The sequence below is a fragment of the Tasmannia lanceolata genome, unplaced genomic scaffold (assembly GCF_043159265.1).
Source record: "Tasmannia lanceolata isolate RefF3 unplaced genomic scaffold, GAP_Taslan_0.1 ptg000007l, whole genome shotgun sequence".
NCBI lineage: Eukaryota > Viridiplantae > Streptophyta > Magnoliopsida > Canellales > Winteraceae > Tasmannia > Tasmannia lanceolata.
In genome coordinates this window covers 7,617,966-7,634,838 of record NW_027518684.1, presented here as the reverse complement: position 1 = coordinate 7,634,838, position 16,873 = coordinate 7,617,966, and the positions used below count along the sequence as shown (strand labels likewise).

The following is a 16,873-nucleotide window of genomic DNA, read 5'->3' as shown; positions in this document are numbered from 1 at the left end:
ACTACCTTTCTCATCGTAGATCTCGTGTCTGTAGGGAAAATGAGCAACAACTTCTCAACTCTCGACTCATGACCCATCCACAACTTGACAACTTCTTATTTACACTGAATTCCTAAAGAAAACTAAAAGTAAAAGTTACTTCATCAAGGAAAGTAAAGAAAAATTACATCAGAATGGAAAGTAAAGAATAAACAATGCTGAATGCAATTCCTATCCCTTTGCTACCTGATCAGTTGTTCATATCAACCTCCTTATTTATGCACACATAAGATATAAAAATCATTACGCAAAAATAATATGACCACCATCAAAATCATCCCTTTACTACCTCGTCCACACAAAAAATTTGGAATCGGATACAAGAGTTTAGCATATCCCCAACCACTGTTCACATGAAGATTATCTATAGATTAGCATGTCCCCAATGATGATGTCACTCATCATCCATAACTACAAAAAACAGATAACATCCAAGTCCATAACTACAAAAAGGTACTACAAACATAAAAGTAACTTAATTGCTCGGTGCTTCTTTAACCTGCAAAGAAAGTAAAAAAAACAAAAATAAAGAAAACGATTAGTAAATATATGATAAAAATATATATTAAAAACCAAAATTATATCACAAACTTACACAAAAAGATGGCCAAACGACATGTCCTCCAGCCACGTCTCTAATAGTTTTCCGTCGTCCTGATGGTCTTATCAGAAGTTCATCGCCCACTATTATAACCCTGACACTAACAAGAGAAAATCCTGGCCCAATCGGTGTGCCATCAACTATCGTCGCCGGATCTTTGCTCACAAGAAGTCCTTTGGCCAATTCAATCCCCGGTCGTGCCAAGCTCATCAAAATAACCTAAGCAACATTAAGGAAATGAAAACTTGCAAATTACACAGTCAATGATAGCGGTCAAGTATTGGAATTAGCTGGATGAAAATGTAAAATCAATTATACCTCTGTGGAGGAGCAAGGCGGGTGACTTGCAGGGGGGAAGTCACATCTCGTGATGGAGTCGCATCGGCAGTATTCTAAAATTATTATAAAATAGAAACGTTATGTAAAAAAACTCATTTTACAATTTTGTATCTTACTTGTATGCAACATAATTTCAAACATTACCTGGCTACCACTGAAATTTGACATGAAATTCTGAAGCTGCTGGGTCACCTCCTCCTTAAACTGGCGACAATCCTCCCTAATTTGTTCTTTGTCATTGCGCTCTTCTTCAATCATTCTCTGATAATCCATGCGATTTGGTGATGGCCCAAAACAATCAGTTGGGGTCGTACCAAACCCCATCATCCGCACCCTGCCATGTCTCTCTGATCCTATGAAATGGGCAAAGGCGTCGTCTCTGAAAATTGCAACGTTGCAACGTTGCTACTGGAAGACTCAGGATGCTCCATCTCGTACTGTGTAAACTTTTTCTGAAAATAAGAAAAAAAAAACAATAGAAATAAAGCTTAACATAAAACCGGCCAAATAAATAAAAAAATAGCATATAGTATTGGCACATTATATTTAAGCTTTATCAACAATCTTCCCATTTTTCTTCGTATGAGTAAGCTTGAATAGTTCAGGGCGGCTAAGAACCTTGCCACTTCCTTTCTCCTGTCAACAGGAAAACAATTTTATCATGTCAAAACCAATATATAAATGAGGAATTAAATTAGAAGTTCATGAAATTACCAGATCATAGCGTTTACATGCGAAGCTCTGAGTCCCATTTGTGTGCATCATCACTTGTTTGGATCGGTTAGCCTTGTTCGTTATACTGTGCTTCTGAAATTAGCAACCAAATATAATAATGTTAATTTTTTAATATTAATGTTAAAACCAAAATAAGATTGCATTTTACCTGAGCAAGCGATGACTGCCAATGGGCGTAGAGACCCGTCCACTGGTCACCAATTACTCTATCATCCGTGCATGGGAAACCAGGATCGAAGTAAGTTTTTCTCAAATAACACTTCCAATCTTTCCATTTTGTACCGATATTACTCAATGTCCAACTCTTATGCATCTCATCAACATCATAGTAATCCTAAATTGACATGTAAGAAGTCTTTAATACCATGGAATTATAACAAAATTTAAAATCAAAATAATACTAGCTTCCTAAAAGAACTTGTAGGAAGTTAATAATACAATTTATTTTCATCGTACCTGAACAACTTCCCACGCATCTTCTTTCTTTTCGTTAGGCACTTGCCTCCAGTCGAATTGGTCAATTGGTAACTCAGCACCAAGTCTTGCTACAGTGCCCAAGAAATTTGTGAATTTTTTCCCTATTTTTCCTATGGGCTGGCCAAATTTATTAAACACTACTCTCTTCCTTTGACTCCTAGGGCATCCCCATGTATCTTTGCAGTAAGTGGGACCACGTCTCTTCCAAGACCTCATCGACGAGGAGGCAACATCCTGTATCTCAGGAACAAAGGAGGGCTATGTATGCAAGTGCCCGACCTGGTCATCCAGATCCTCGGTCTGCTCATCCCCCTGTCCTACCTGGGAATCATCATGTGTATCTTGGGCCTGAGAATGTGAGGGTGGCATAGTGAGATTGCGTTTCCTCATGTCTGATCACCTGTACATGATTAACAATTGAGATTGATATCTTAAATAATAAGCATACAACTATTGCAAATTGATAACAATTTAACGATTTGACATTTAAGTGGAGATGATCATGTATCCATCAAATTTCAAAAGATAGCAGGTGTAAGTATTTTAGTAAACAAAGCCTATAAGTTTAAGAACATTACGAATAGAGCAACATTTAATGATTCAAAACTCCCAAATATGATACCCCCTCAACCATTTCTTAGAAAAAGAACAGGTACAAGTGTTCCACTACACAAAGTCTACAAATGTAAGAACATTAAGAAAAGAGCGACATTTTGTCAAAATTCAAACAAATCAACCATCAAAGCAGTACACCAAATAGAGAAAGAGATATGATCCCGTTTATTTATCGTTGGCAAAGGGACTCTCATCGCCGTCACTAGCATCTGAATCTGTATCACATTCTTCATCATCTGGTATTGCCTGGGTCAATTGTTCCAACGGTTCATCAATTTCTGTCCTTACTATATTTATTCGTTCCCAGCTATTTACGTCTTCCAAATTTTGGATTTCTGCTGCCTCGGTCTGGACATCTCCCTCATCATTGTTCCCATGTACCTCATACAAGTCCCTAGGTTTTGTCTTCACAACCACATGCCAGTCTTTGTTACCGGGGTGATCTTGCACTTAGAATACTTGCTCAGCTTGAGATGCAAAGACAAAAGGCTCATTTTTATAAATATGACGTGTCATATTTACAACTGTATAACCGAACGCATCTATTTTTATTCCCCTGTTCGGCGTTACAACATCAAACCAATCACATTTTAAAAGCAACGCCTTCAGGCGTCCAAAGTAGTTAAGTTCAATAATATCTGTTAAAACACCGTAATAACTAATATCTCCGGCTATTGGATTCTGATCCCTGGCACAAACTTTTTGTATTTGCAGTGACAACAGCTCCACAATTCTGTGTTTTCCTTTTCTGTTCGCGAGCCTTCGTGTGAAAGCGGAAACCTTTACTAATAAACCCTTTGTATTTCCTAGCGACGGGCGCTGGCCCCCCAGCTAACCATCTAAGCTTTTCTGATATATGCTCACTCCTTGTCCGCTGCAAATTTTGAACCTATTCAAAATTTGATAATGATTAGCAAAGACCAACGTGTATGCTAAATAGTGGGAAAATATTCTTCTAATGATACTGCGGCTAACGAGGTAGTGGGAAAATATTCTTCTAATGATACTCCTCCCCTTTCCAAGCATCCCTCACTCCTACGGTTCTACCACCGACTGCTGCCATAGTTCAATCACGAGTCAAGATAAAGGTTCTAAATTTCAGTTTCGATCGCCACGAATACGGAAAAGAGACAAAAAATGAAAGCTCGGATCTCCGTCATAGAGATCAATCATCAAAATCTTGTCTAGGCAAGTAGTTTAAGAGAAAGAACTAACCCGATATGGAGGGGGAGAATTCCACACCCTCCTAGCAGGTGAGGAGGTAGAAGGAATGAGTAACTGCCGGGAAAGGGATCAGACCAAGACCTTACCCCAAAACCAGACACGCTTGTGATCTCCTTGCCTCCTAATAAAAATCGAGTCCCAGCCTCTTATGACAGAAACTGCCATGTCGAGCTCCTGATCAAACAAGTTCCAGCAAAAAGAACCTTTCCAGATCACCATGTCCTCCTAGCGAACATAGGACTTACCAACACTAGCCTCACAGTCAAAGACCACTCTGAAGAGACTAGGGAATTCAGCCTTCAATGGGCGATCCCCGCATCAAAGATCATGCCAAAAGCGAATGCGCGAGCCAAATCGCACCCTAATCTTATACTTTTTTAAAATTAAGTCCATGGATCTCATAACGTTTTTTACACAGAGTCATGCCTTGGGACCTAAAAGTGTCCTCTGACTCTCAAACTGTAAAATCCAGAACCAAACTTCCCAACAATCATCTCCCTCCAATGTTCTCCCTCAAACCTCCAAATCCGCTTACCAAAAAGGGCAATGTTCACATCACTGAGACTACGGATATTGAGATCCCTCTCTTCCTTAGTGTTCCAAAGGAAGTTCTTCTAAAGCTGATCCAGTCTGTTAATGACACTCACTACTCACAAGGCTATAATAGAGAGATAAGGGGCATATTAGCTAAAATTGATTTGATAAGCATAATCCACCCCACAAAGGTAGCCGACTTTTCTTCCAACGGGAGAGCTTCTTCTCAACCCTCTCAATCATCGGACCCAAAGACCCTTAAGTAAATGACAAAGGGGCAACCATATATAGGAGTTAAGGATCGAAGTAACCTTGCATTCAAAGATTCGAGCAAACTTTTCAACCTCTCCACTGCTCAACCATACGCTCATCACAGAAGACCCGGGGAAATTTATTCTTTGATCCAATGCTGATTCTCTGACCTGATATTGCCTTGTAATACCTCATAATAGCCTTAAGGTGAAAAACTTTCTCCTCAACGCTACTTAAGAGAAGAGAGTGATTAGCATACTGCAAGTGGGTAAATCTCAACGACCCAAAGGACTCACAGGTGATCATCATATCAGTATACTTATCTGACAAGATGAACATGTTCAAAGACACGTTACCGTGTGAAGGGGAGTGTTAAAGATAACACATATGTTGACATGGTGCATACACAAGGGATCTTATAGTGACAAATTCACATAACTTCTTTCGACAGTAGAAGAGATGGTTATCATCAGTCATTCAATAATTCCTCTGCAGAAAAATAGGGGCCTAATCCGCCTCACTATTTTCAGTAAGAGTTGAGCACCATTATTAGTTTCATCATTATGATGTCAATCTACGTATCTTGATGCAAATGAACTTGCTCATCTCAATGTATTCAAGCATGCTTTCGATGACATGAGAACCAAGCACATGTTTCTCATGAGGGTTTGACTCAACTCAAATGACACATGGCTAAGTGCTGGCCGTGCAAACTAAATAACTATTTTGGCCATTAACATAGGTGCAAAAGGGCCAAAACAAGGACAAAATAGACGATCTGAGAATTTGATTTTTGTTTCCTTTCTAGTTTAAAATTTTTTAAGTCAGGTTTTGTAAGCACGCACTAAACCTGCCAGAGTACCCAAGAATCCAGTTTGACCCCCAATTAAGTTTGTAACTAACATTATTTAATTAAACAAATTTTCAATAATAATTAGACAGCGATGAAAGAACTTATAACTCAAGTCAGCATCATTAGTTCTAGATAGATACTTAAAAAATGCAGTTACAAGCTCCTTGCCAGTAACACAAAATCTCTCTTGCTATATGAGACAAATCCTGCCCTGGGTTTTGGAAAGTGAATGGTCCAAAATGGATCTGAATTTCTTTTTTGTTTTGTTTTTTTGAATGGAAAATGGATCTGAATTTCTTGTTACTTCCATTATACTAAATTGAGACCAATCAGTGAAGGTCACAAGATAACACAGCGATGCAAGTACTTAGAACTCACGTCAGCATCATTAGTTCTAGACAGATACTTATCAAATTCGGCCACAAGCTCCTTGCCAGTAACAAACGATTGCTTATTACGCAACTCAACTAAGCCTTTGTCCCAAACTAGTTGGGGTCGGCAAACTATTGCTTATTACTATTTCTTATTATTATTTGGTCAAAACTGAAAATCTCTACAAAAATAAAAAATAAAAAACTAGACCTCGTTTTATCCTTTCTTCAAAACAAGGCAGGTGCTCTTGGGGGCATCGTTTCTTATTTTAGAAACATGTCCCGGGAGAAACAAATAATCCTCCAAAAAGCATATTAAATTTATCATGCCCATTTATGTCATGTAGATGCACAAATTGCCTTTTAATGCAAATTATCAATTGCTGAAAAGAACTTAGATATGACGTACCTCAGTATACACAAAGTAAATAAGTTCTTCCACTCAAGGTCCACCAATTGTCCATTCTCTACCTCCCAAGTCATAAAAAATGATGAAATAAATTTAAAACTCACCAACAAGAGTCTCCTCAAAACATCGATTCTTGTCGTGATGTGCAGTGAAAACATGAACATTGTGCCCATGGGACGCAAGTTGAACTGCAGCATCGACAATCAACCTTTCAGCACCGCCTATGTATAAACATCATACATTTTAGCACCAGAATGACAAGTCTTTTCACAACAAAATTTAATCAGAGCGAAAAAAGTATCCTGTCTAAATCCAAAATGACTACCTTCTTATCATAATCCCCAGGGGTCCATTTGGATGCACACAATATACAAGGGAAAGGAATATATATTCACATTTCTTTACTTTCCTTCCTCCTAATTAGAGAGGAAAGTCAAAACGTGCAAAACGGATTGGATTTGGAAAATATACACTCAACAAGGACTGTCACGTGAACAAGGTTTTAAATTTTGGTTTCGGGGTTAATTTCGGTCCCCACCGAAACCGAAATTTCAGCAGAAATCCCGAAATTTGGTAAAGGGACTTGAAATGTCTGTTTTTTGGGCCGAAATTTCAGGTAATTTCGGCTGAAATTTGGTAAAGGATTAAAAAATTAATATTTTTTCCGAAAATTCGACTGAAATTTGGTACATTTCACCAATTTCGGATTTCGGCCATTTCGGTTTCGGTCTAGACCGAAATCCGAAATTTCAGATTTCGGCCGAAATTTAAAACCTTGCATGTGAATATTAAATGGCAAGCAAAAAATGCTAAGAAATGGAAAATGTGTCCATTAAACCACTTTTTGGTGCATCCAAGGCATATAAAGATGAAAATTCCAATCTGAATTCAGATAATCTAATCCCTATCAATCTCTAAATTAGAAGGGTCACATGTCACGACTGTCTTATCAATAATTAAAGCGTCATAGCTAAGCATTTGTTTGAATGTACACTCAAATTACACTTTGGGCCTCTTCAAATTGCATTTTACCCATCAATGTAATCTAAAAAGTCTAATTTTACTCTGGAACCAGATATGTTTCAAAGTACAATCATACAAATATACCATAATCCAAAATCAGTAAATCACAAGACCAACATAGAGAGAGGAATAGGAAGGAGATTAAACCTATTCCCAGATCTGGATGGATGATAGCAATCTTTAGCTTTGAACTTGCCATTTTCCCCATTATTTTGCTTTTCTTTCTCTCCACGTGCTAACTTTCTAGGTTTGCTGAAATAGCCTCATCGACATAATTTCCTTTGCCAACATTTCTTACCTGAGAAAGAGAGAGACCAAATAATTGAAAACCCTAACCCTAACCAAAAGGTGGTCATTCATGCAAATTCAAGACACAGGATCCCGTCTTCGTTAAGATAAGAAAAATCATACAAGAGACTCGATTCTCATTTTGCAATCAAGATTCAGAATGCATATTTTTTCGTGCTTGAGCTCGATCAAATTCGAGCTCTGTGTTTATCTTGATTTCGACACAGATTTTGGGTGAGCTATTGCTCTGTTTTTAGCTTGATTTCAACACACATTTCAGCACAGTTACTGCCCAATTTTCACTTGGTTTTTAGGGTTTAGGGGTTTAAAACTATGCATATATCACTTTTTTAAAGTAGGCCCAGATTTCAGTTTGTATTAAACCAGTTGTTCCTACTCATTTTCATCATGTTTCTGCAACCATGTTAGCTTTTGCCCTGTTTTTTATCGTGTTTCGTCATATACATTTTTTTACACATTTCTCCAACAAGTCGTGACACAACTTGTGTTTGAATACAATAGGCGTCTTAGTATTTAATGGGTTTGTAACTTAGGGTTTCAAAATAGAAAACCAGATAACCCAAAAAAGAAAAAAACAGACTACAAATGAAATAAACAGAGAAGCAATTACCACTTTGAAGAGAGATCTAGGGTTTCACATCTCAATCAAAAAAGCAAAGAAAAACAAAAGGAGAAGAGGATGGAGAAGATCTAGGGTTTCGCGAACCCGATGATGATAAAGAAGACGCGCTCGCTGGTGCGAACATAAACCCTCGACTTGGAAGAGAAACCTAGGATGCGTTAAGTCGAATTCGACTATAATTTTTTCACCCCCGTTTAGGATTATGCGCCCCCCCTCCGTTTCACGTGGTTTGACGTTAAAAAGCAATAAAGTTTGCCACATTTTCACGTGAACAGCGGGGCGCAAGGCCAACCAATAGGAGAGGATGCGTTAAGTCGAGCGCAGGCAACCCAACTGCGCTCGAGGCAGAAACTCTTTCCTTAGAGAATTTATATGATGAAGGGCCGTATGAACACGTTAAGGTGGTACAATGGAAGTATCACCCTTAGAAAGAAGCTGTTGTTGGATACAATATCAAGGATGGGATGATGAGTACTGTTAGTTCGGGCCTTTCATCATATAATCTCTATTCTTACAATCATTTACCCTAATTTTCTTATGCATTTCGGTTTGATTGATTGAAAAAATATGTTAGCCTTAAATTGGTTCTTTGAGAGTTTTGCTAAGCTATCCACCTTAAGTGCCACACAAATCTACAAATGAATGATTGGGGATAGGCATGTGTGGCTCAATGATTTTGAGGCTTTGTTTCTCAACCTTGAGGTCACAAGTTCAATCCCAGCTTACCCATAAAAAAAAAATCTACCAAGATGGAAGGCCGAAAAATCAAGGGCATTGAATTTATTATTTATTCAATCACGAGACTAAAATTAAAAAGACAAGTTGGAATGAAAATATATAAAACATGCCACAGGTGTCGTGGGATGTCGCCTGCGTGCAACAACACATGCTAGTATTTTAATAGCATTTTCCACGAAAAAAGGGGAAAAAAAAAAACACACCCATCTTAAATTATTTTTAAGATGACTTGACTTAAGTAATTATCAAATCATAAATTATGTTAACAAATTGTAAAAAACACACCGTTCGTTTTCGACAAAAATACATTCATTTAGGCTATGTTTGGCAACCATGAAAAATTATTTCACGGAGCATTTGTTGGCCCGATTATGTGAGAGTGGCAGAGGAGGGAGAGGAAGAGAATTGAGTTGGCACAAGTAGGCAGCGTCAAGAATTCTTAACAACTAGTGAAACATTACCTATTAAGGGCACGTTTGGCTATCATGAATTATTTTTCATGATAAACTAGTGTCTCGAGAGGAGTATGGCAGGTGAAGTGGCTAAAAATAGTGTCTTCTAGTTGAGAAGTGGCTAAAAATAAGGAAAATAGTGTCTCCAAGTTGATAAGTGGCTAAAAATCAGAAAACAAAAAACTCTACACAAAATTGGATCTGAATTTTTCCTCATTTTTTGCTACTTCTCCCTCTAATCTCAATCGTGCCCCTCAAATCTATGGGGGGGAAAAATCCTACCGGACATGGCCTTAGGAATTGATTTCTTATTTTCCTAATTTTTAGGAGCTTTTCATGACCTCCTCACTCCCACACTTTTTGACGTCAAAACACATTAAAAGTGGGGCCTATCATCCCAACCATCATCACTCTAAAATTATTGCAAAATTAAGTTTCCAATACATCTTAACGAGTGCCTTAAGGGCATGAAATTCTTCTCATTTTCTTTGTGAGAAACACAAATAGTAAAAGGGTTTTGCTAACGAGTGCCCTAAGGGCACCGGTTAAGGTGCATTGGACAAGAAATTTTCCAATCATTTTACACATACTTTCACACTTTTACACCTGTTTTGAAATTTCTTTATAAAACATGTGTACAATTTCTTTCCCAATTGATGGGGTCCAAAATCTGCAACCAATCGGCTGCTGACACGTGGCCCTCACAAGGACCACTGCAAAGCCAACACCTGTCCCTACTAGGCACAACACCTGGGGCAATCAGGGACTTCCACCTGCCCCCCCTAGGTATGAGACATGGTCCTTACAGAAGCCACCACCTGTCCTGGACAGGTGGCTCAGAACCACTATAAATAGCCCTCATATGTGCTAAGGTGAGGGATCTGAGATCTAAACTCTAAGCTTTTTGCTCTGACATTGCTCTGCACTCCTGCTCATACTGACTTGAGTGTCGAAGCACCTGTCCGGAGCACCACTCCGGGTCGGTCTTCTGACCCTTTGTTTCCTTGTCTGTGCCCTTCTGCAGCGCAGGACTCCCTCACCCCTTCGGCTGTGGCTTGTCAAATCAGCCCTTCTGGCCCTACCATCACCTGTTACCAATTTTAGACCTAACACCAATGCACCTTAACCGGTGCCCTTAGGGCACTTGTTAGCAAAACCCTTTTAGGAATTTCTAGTTAGTCAATTAAAGTCAACCTCAGTATTATAAAAGTAGAACGTGTGTGATGCACGCTATTATTTTAATAGCATTTTCCACACAAAAAATAATGCGAAAATGCTCGCCGATCTTAAATTTTTTTTAAGATACATGATTTACATAATTAACAATTTTTTTATAGGTAAACTGGGCGACTTCAAGGTTGAGAAACTAAGCTTCAACCATTGAGATAAGACCAGCCCTATGCATAATTAACAAATTATAAAATATATGAGCAAGTAGTCTATATATAAAATTCCACTTGCCATCCACTTTTAAGAAAAATGTATTTGTTTAAATAGTTAGATTCCACTCCATTCATATTGAAGGAGCTTTTTGGGAACCGCAATAGCCTTTGACCGCTGCTTAAATAATAAAAGTCAATATAATCTAGTGCAATTATCAAATCATAAATAGATGCTTATGTTCACTAACAAAACAAGGGATGCATTCAAGGATTAATTTTCAGAAGAATGTCATAGTTAGGCTGGCAGTTGACCTGATTACATCGGCAAATTCTGCCCCATGGCCTTTTTTTAGCGAAACTTTTCTTCTCCCGGAAAACGGGGCCTTTTCACTTTACACTACACTTTTAAAAAACTCACCTCCTCTTTTTTCTGGCCTGACTTTTCTTCTACCGCTTGGAAAACGTGGCCTTCGTAGAGCCTGTGCTCTTTGAATGTGAACTATTGTATATTTCTATTTTAACAACTGTTAAGGAACGTACGCCTAGGGCTGCAACTCGGGTCGGGTCGGGTCCGGTTTTTTTTCCGATTCCCAAACCTGGCCCTACCCATGATAAATCTCGGGTCGGTTCGGGTCAGGTCGGGTTTTTTCACGTTGACACAATTTTTTAAGGAAAATTCTTGTTTCGCAAGGCAACTCAACTCATAGAAGCAGAAATTACACTCACATTACACTTGAATCCAGCAATGATGTAATTACACTCACATTACACTTGATCGAATCAAACAATGCTGTAATCAAACAATGTTGTAATTACAATCAAACAATGCTGAATCAAACACTTGAATCAACTCAACTCATAGAAGCAGAAACTACACTCACATACAATAACAGTGGGTGCGTGGGTTTTCACTTTTTACTTTTAACTAATAATAGAAAAAAATGTACATACTATTAGGGGTGGACATGGTTCCGGTTCGAACCGAGGAACCGAACTGAACCGGCACATTTGGTTCGGTTCGGTTCGGTTCCATTTCTATATGATTCGGTTCTGGTTCAAAAATCCGGGAACCGGTGAAAATTCGGTTCGGTTCCGGATTTGGGATCCCAGAACCGAGAATCGAATAGGTGTGGGCCTCACTGTATTTTTTTTAAGGTGTTCTTGCATGTAGCGTAAACACCATATAAAAGAGCATTATTTTTTATCAAGATACTGATAACAGCTTAAGGATAAAGGATCATCCAACAATGATTAACCAGGAAAGTTGAATAGGGCGGTTCTTTCTAGGGAAATGATATTTCCAACCCTTTTTGTTTTTCCTTTTTTTCCCTAGAAATGAATACACGCTCATGGCATTGGGCTACTCTTTTTCTGAGAAAAATAGTGATTTTCAGGAAAAGACAAACAAAAGGTGGTGGAACTTCTGAGAAAGAGGGGTCTCTTTTTATGTCTTGTTTCCTCCCATTGGTGGATGGGTGTAATACATGGGACCAATTCCAATGCAGGGTGGGTCACCTTGCTCCCTCCAATAGTAATGTACGTCTTGGATGGTTAGTGAAGGGTGGCCCACTTGACATTTAGCGTTAATTGAAATCGATTGGGTCCGCCCACGCTGATAGGATTCGCCTATAAAAGAGATCAACGGTAACGATCAATTTTTAAGTCGCATACATTTATGTGCAATCAAGACCGTTGATCTTGTAGAACATCGTGCCCACATGATCTTGTTCTCATGCCAAGTAAGCACCCCTTGTATACGAAAATCAATGTTCTAGATTTTGTTGGTGGAGCCTTAAGCAAGGCATGATTGATCAAGGGCCTACAATCATCCAGTTAAGGTGTTTGGATCAACGGATCAGATTGTTTTCATTGGTACAAGGAATGGGAACCATTTATCTTCAATCGATATCACCTATCATTTTAAATGGCCCCTACAGCCTCTACCTGTACGGATCCATAGTCAATGCAAACCATCTCTTATGGTCCTTCCCAACCGAACCGAACTGAACCGATTATATATGGTTCTGGTTCGGTTCGGTTCCACACATATATGGTTCGGTTCTGGTTCCAATTTCAGGGAACCGATTATTCATGGTTCGGTTCTGGGTTTAGCCCAAAACCGAACCGAACCGAACCATGTCCACCCCTACATACTATAACTTATGTAACTCGGGTCGGGTCGCGCCCCTTCAAACCCGGCTTGACCCGAGATTCATGCGGGCTTTTGAATGCTCAACCCGGCTCAACCCGAAACCCATGAAACCTGAACCCAACCCAGGCTATTTTCGGGTCGGGTCGATGCGGGTCGGGTAAAACCCGGCTCGAGTTGCAGCCCTACGTACGCCCCTAGTCACGTCCGGGTCGATGCTGAGTTCTCATTCGAGTGTCCAAGTTTTGCCTCCAAGTCCTTCATAACTCCTTTGACACATTAAAATAGAAAATTGACTCAGCAACATTTAGCCATAAATTATCAAAAGAAGTGAACTCGCACGATGTACAATTCATTTAACTTATCCCATTTTTGGACCAAAAGAAAAAAGAAAAAAAAATGAGATTATGGATTTATAGGTCATCATGACAAGTTCTATTTTATTTTTAGCTGAGATACTTCTCTATATAAAGAGTAGGTTGATGCACCATTTTACACAGACCAATCTAGAGAGAGAGAGAGAGAGAGAGAATGGGCAGCTTAGCGAATCTCCCACCGGCCGTAGAGAATCCCCCACCCGCTGTCGGGGAGATGGTGACTGTGCTTAGCATAGACGGAGGTGGTGTGAGAGGCATAATCCCTGGAACCATCCTTGCTTTCCTCGAATCCAAATTACAAGTAACTAGCAATCTATATTTCTCTTATTCTTTTTTTTTCAATGATCGACGATCAAAGATGATGATTTGTTCGGTCTCATTCGTGTATTTTATAAAGGCTTGTTCTGTTTCATCTTTGGTTCTAAGTGATTTAAAGTTTCATTAAATGGCATGATTTGTTATTTTTATAGGAACTTGATGGACCGGACGTTCGGCTCGCCGACTACTTTGACGTGATTGCCGGAACAAGCACTGGCGGCTTGGTGACCGCCATGCTTACCGCCCCGGACAAAAACAACCGCCCGCTCTATGCAGCTAAAGACATTAATAACTTCTACTTAGAACACTGCCCCAAGATATTTCCTCAGAAGGGGTGCGTTTATCAATACTCCCTCCCTTGAATTCACGTATTTGCATGTATTTATTTCTACCTAGTTTTATAAGGATTCTGATTGAAAATCTTGGGTGCAGCTTCTTGAGTTCAGCTAGAAACTTGTTGGGTGCAGTCTTTGGACCTAAATATGACGGCAAGTACTTGCACTCTTTGGTTAGAGAGATTCTAGGGGAGACTAAGTTGCACCAAACCTTAGCAAATATTGTAGTTCCAGCTTTTGATATTAAGTATCTTCAGCCAGTCATCTTCTCCACCTACAAGGTACTAATATACATTCCAACCTTCATATTTCAGTGTTTGATTTTGAATCTCAAATTCTCTCCCGTGTCTATTCCTATGTCCCCATAGGAAGGCTCTGAAAATTCTACGATTTTGGTATTTAGGATATATAAGGTCTTGTTTGCCCACCTTTTGGGTGTCATTCACTAGAACCAATAGTCATTTCGGTGTCCCACATGGGGCCTATTTCCTCACCAATAACAGACTCTCTCTATTGGGTATCCCACAGTTGATTTCTTTCTTTTTTTTGTCTCAATGCCACATATGTTCAACTCTAATGTTAGCTTGTTATATAAATTTCAGGCAAAAAATGAAGTGTCTAATGACTTGTACCTCTCCGACGTATGCATCGGTACATCGGCGGCCCCAACATATCTTCCAGCTTACTTCTTCCAAACCCATGATGCCAAAGGAAATGTGAAGGATTTCAATCTAATTGATGGAGGAGTCGCCGCAAATAATCCTGTACTTAAAATCATGTTTGCTATGTTATCATGGCTTTCTTTCTTTCGATGTACAATTTTAAGTCATTGCAATAAAGACAATATGGAAATTTATGTATATTTTTCTGTTTATGTAGGCATTAACGGCAATATCGGAAGTAAGCAAAGAAATATTAATGAATAACCAAGATTTCTTAGACATAAAGGCTACGGATTATGGGAAGTTCCTAGTGTTATCTTTGGGGACGGGGTCAGCAAAGCAGGAAGAGAAGTATAGTGCAAATATGGCGGCCAAATGGGGATTTTTTGGATGGCTTTATAACATTGGGGCTACTCCTTTGATTGACTCTTTCTCACAGGCAAGCGGAGACATGGTTGACATTCATATCTCTGTTCTCATCCAAGCTCTCCACTCCGAGTGCAACTATCTTAGAATCCAGGTCTCTCTCTCTCTCTCTCTCTCTCTCTCTCTTGTTTTGTGTCTGACTTTTCAGCCAATTTTTTTCCACAGTCATTAAATTTATCTAATGTGGCTCTTCTCTTGGGAAAAAGTTGGCCGCGAAATGGCTTTCCATCGAAATTGCTTAGCAAATCCCAAAAAAGTTTTATATATGCATATTTTCAAAGTAGGCTTCAAAGCTTTATTTTCAAAGTCTTTTTGAAGGGATTTGCTCGGACTATTGCAGGAGAGAAAAGCCACGCAGGCTCACTTTCTAGCTTTGTCTTATTCATTTAATTGATCTGAGGAGGGGGTTCTCCCATGCAAAAGTCAGGTGCAAAATGGCTTCCACGAAATTGCGTAGCAAATCCCCTTTCTGAATAATCAAAGTTTCAAAGTTCTGAGTTTTATAAACCTTTATGGCAATGTCTAAGCCATTTTGAGGCCCCTCTTTTGCTGAATTTGTCTTAGAAGTTTAATTCAAATGAAGTAGCACTTCTCTTCTTAAAAAGAGGTGCTGCGGAATTGCTTTTGGCGAAATTGCCTTTATCGAAGAAAAGCCAATAGTATGTTTTCAAGAAGAAATAAATTAAACGTATAACATGAAAAAAAAATGCAAATTTTTGCTGACATAAGTTCTATCATTTGGGTATATAACGCTGTCTTTAGCTCGAATGATGCTATTTATTTTCTAATTAATTCATACTTAATTAGTAAATGAATCTTTGCTCGAATAACAGGATGACACATTGGTTGGCAATGCATCATCGGTCGATATATCCACGACAGAGAACCTATTAAATTTGGTGGAGGTGGGCAAAAATCTTCTGAAGAAACCAGTGTCTAGAGTGAACTTGGAGACAGGCCTTTTCGAAGAAGCAGGAGGACTGATTGGAAATGGAACCAACGAAAAGGCCTTGATTCATTTCGCAAAGCTTCTATCCAAAGAACGCAGGCTCAGGCAAAAGAATGTGTCTCCTGCCTGATTCCAACGTTCTAAAGATTACATTATATGCTTAAATAAAATGTATGAGAGAAAATCCATGGATCATTGAAGATTGACCATTCATTAGTAGGTGCGATATGATTATTGTAAGAGAATAAAATCAGATCATCATTTGATTGATTAGCTTGTAGTTTATAAAACCAGCTTTCGTTTGGTAGTTAGGTTCAAGGTTATCTTTTTCAAATATTATTATTTTTATCTATCTCCTTGAGTGTTCTGTTCTGTATTAACTCATAAGAGATAATTGCATGGTAATCCAAGATTGTTGAGCAATTATTTTCTTAACAATTATAGTCAATTCTCAGTTTTTTAGCACTATACTTGTGCCACATGTCTTGTGTGATTTGTTAATGATTATAAGAATTTTGGGAAGAAACTTATTTCCCTTAGCTTCGTGTCGGGTCTAGATAAAATGGGCACATAACAATTTTTACGCCCATTTTTGCCACATAGAATCGGGCATAAAATTTGTCTTGCACCCATTTTACCCATTTTACTGCCGGCAGAACACGTTATTGCTGAGAATGGTTGA

The 16,873-nt window shown here is 38.8% G+C and overlaps 2 protein-coding genes across 2 annotated transcripts; one reads left to right on the top strand and one right to left on the bottom strand.

Annotated features, from left to right (window-relative positions):
• Window positions 1–296: 296 nt before the first annotated feature.
• Window positions 297–8,628, bottom strand: LOC143881689 (uncharacterized). The gene is made up of 10 exons (XM_077384939.1): window positions 8,392–8,628; window positions 7,620–7,770; window positions 6,554–6,670; window positions 2,171–2,591; window positions 1,863–2,048; window positions 1,694–1,786; window positions 1,124–1,615; window positions 959–1,032; window positions 635–859; window positions 297–538 (listed from the first exon to the last, which is right to left on the bottom strand). The coding sequence occupies exons 4-7, from the start codon at window positions 2,405–2,407 to the stop codon at window positions 1,526–1,528; spliced, it is 606 nt and encodes a 201-aa protein (XP_077241054.1). The 5' UTR covers window positions 2,408–2,591; window positions 6,554–6,670; window positions 7,620–7,770; window positions 8,392–8,628; the 3' UTR covers window positions 297–538; window positions 635–859; window positions 959–1,032; window positions 1,124–1,525.
• A 5,016-nt stretch (window positions 8,629–13,644) lies between these two features.
• On the top strand, window positions 13,645–16,471 carry LOC143880897 (patatin-like protein 2). Its single transcript, XM_077383879.1, has 6 exons — window positions 13,645–13,802; window positions 13,972–14,153; window positions 14,252–14,435; window positions 14,757–14,918; window positions 15,034–15,336; window positions 16,076–16,471. Exons 1-6 carry the CDS (start codon window positions 13,656–13,658, stop codon window positions 16,319–16,321), a joined length of 1,224 nt encoding a protein of 407 aa, XP_077239994.1. The 5' UTR covers window positions 13,645–13,655; the 3' UTR covers window positions 16,322–16,471.
• Window positions 16,472–16,873: the final 402 nt, after the last annotated feature.

Coding starts and splice junctions, on each gene's coding strand:
- LOC143881689 (XM_077384939.1), bottom strand. CDS start 2,407: ATGAGGTCTTGGAAGAGACGTGGTCCCACTTACTGCAAAGATACATGG. Junction 1,787..1,862: donor GGCAGTCATCGCTTGCTCAG/GTAAAATGCAAT, acceptor TGCTAATTTCAG/AAGCACAGTATAACGAACAA. Junction 1,616..1,693: donor CATGTAAACGCTATGATCTG/GTAATTTCATGA, acceptor TCCTGTTGACAG/GAGAAAGGAAGTGGCAAGGT.
- LOC143880897 (XM_077383879.1), top strand. CDS start 13,656: ATGGGCAGCTTAGCGAATCTCCCACCGGCCGTAGAGAATCCCCCACCC. Junction 13,803..13,971: donor TCCTCGAATCCAAATTACAA/GTAACTAGCAAT, acceptor TTATTTTTATAG/GAACTTGATGGACCGGACGT. Junction 14,154..14,251: donor AAGATATTTCCTCAGAAGGG/GTGCGTTTATCA, acceptor TCTTGGGTGCAG/CTTCTTGAGTTCAGCTAGAA.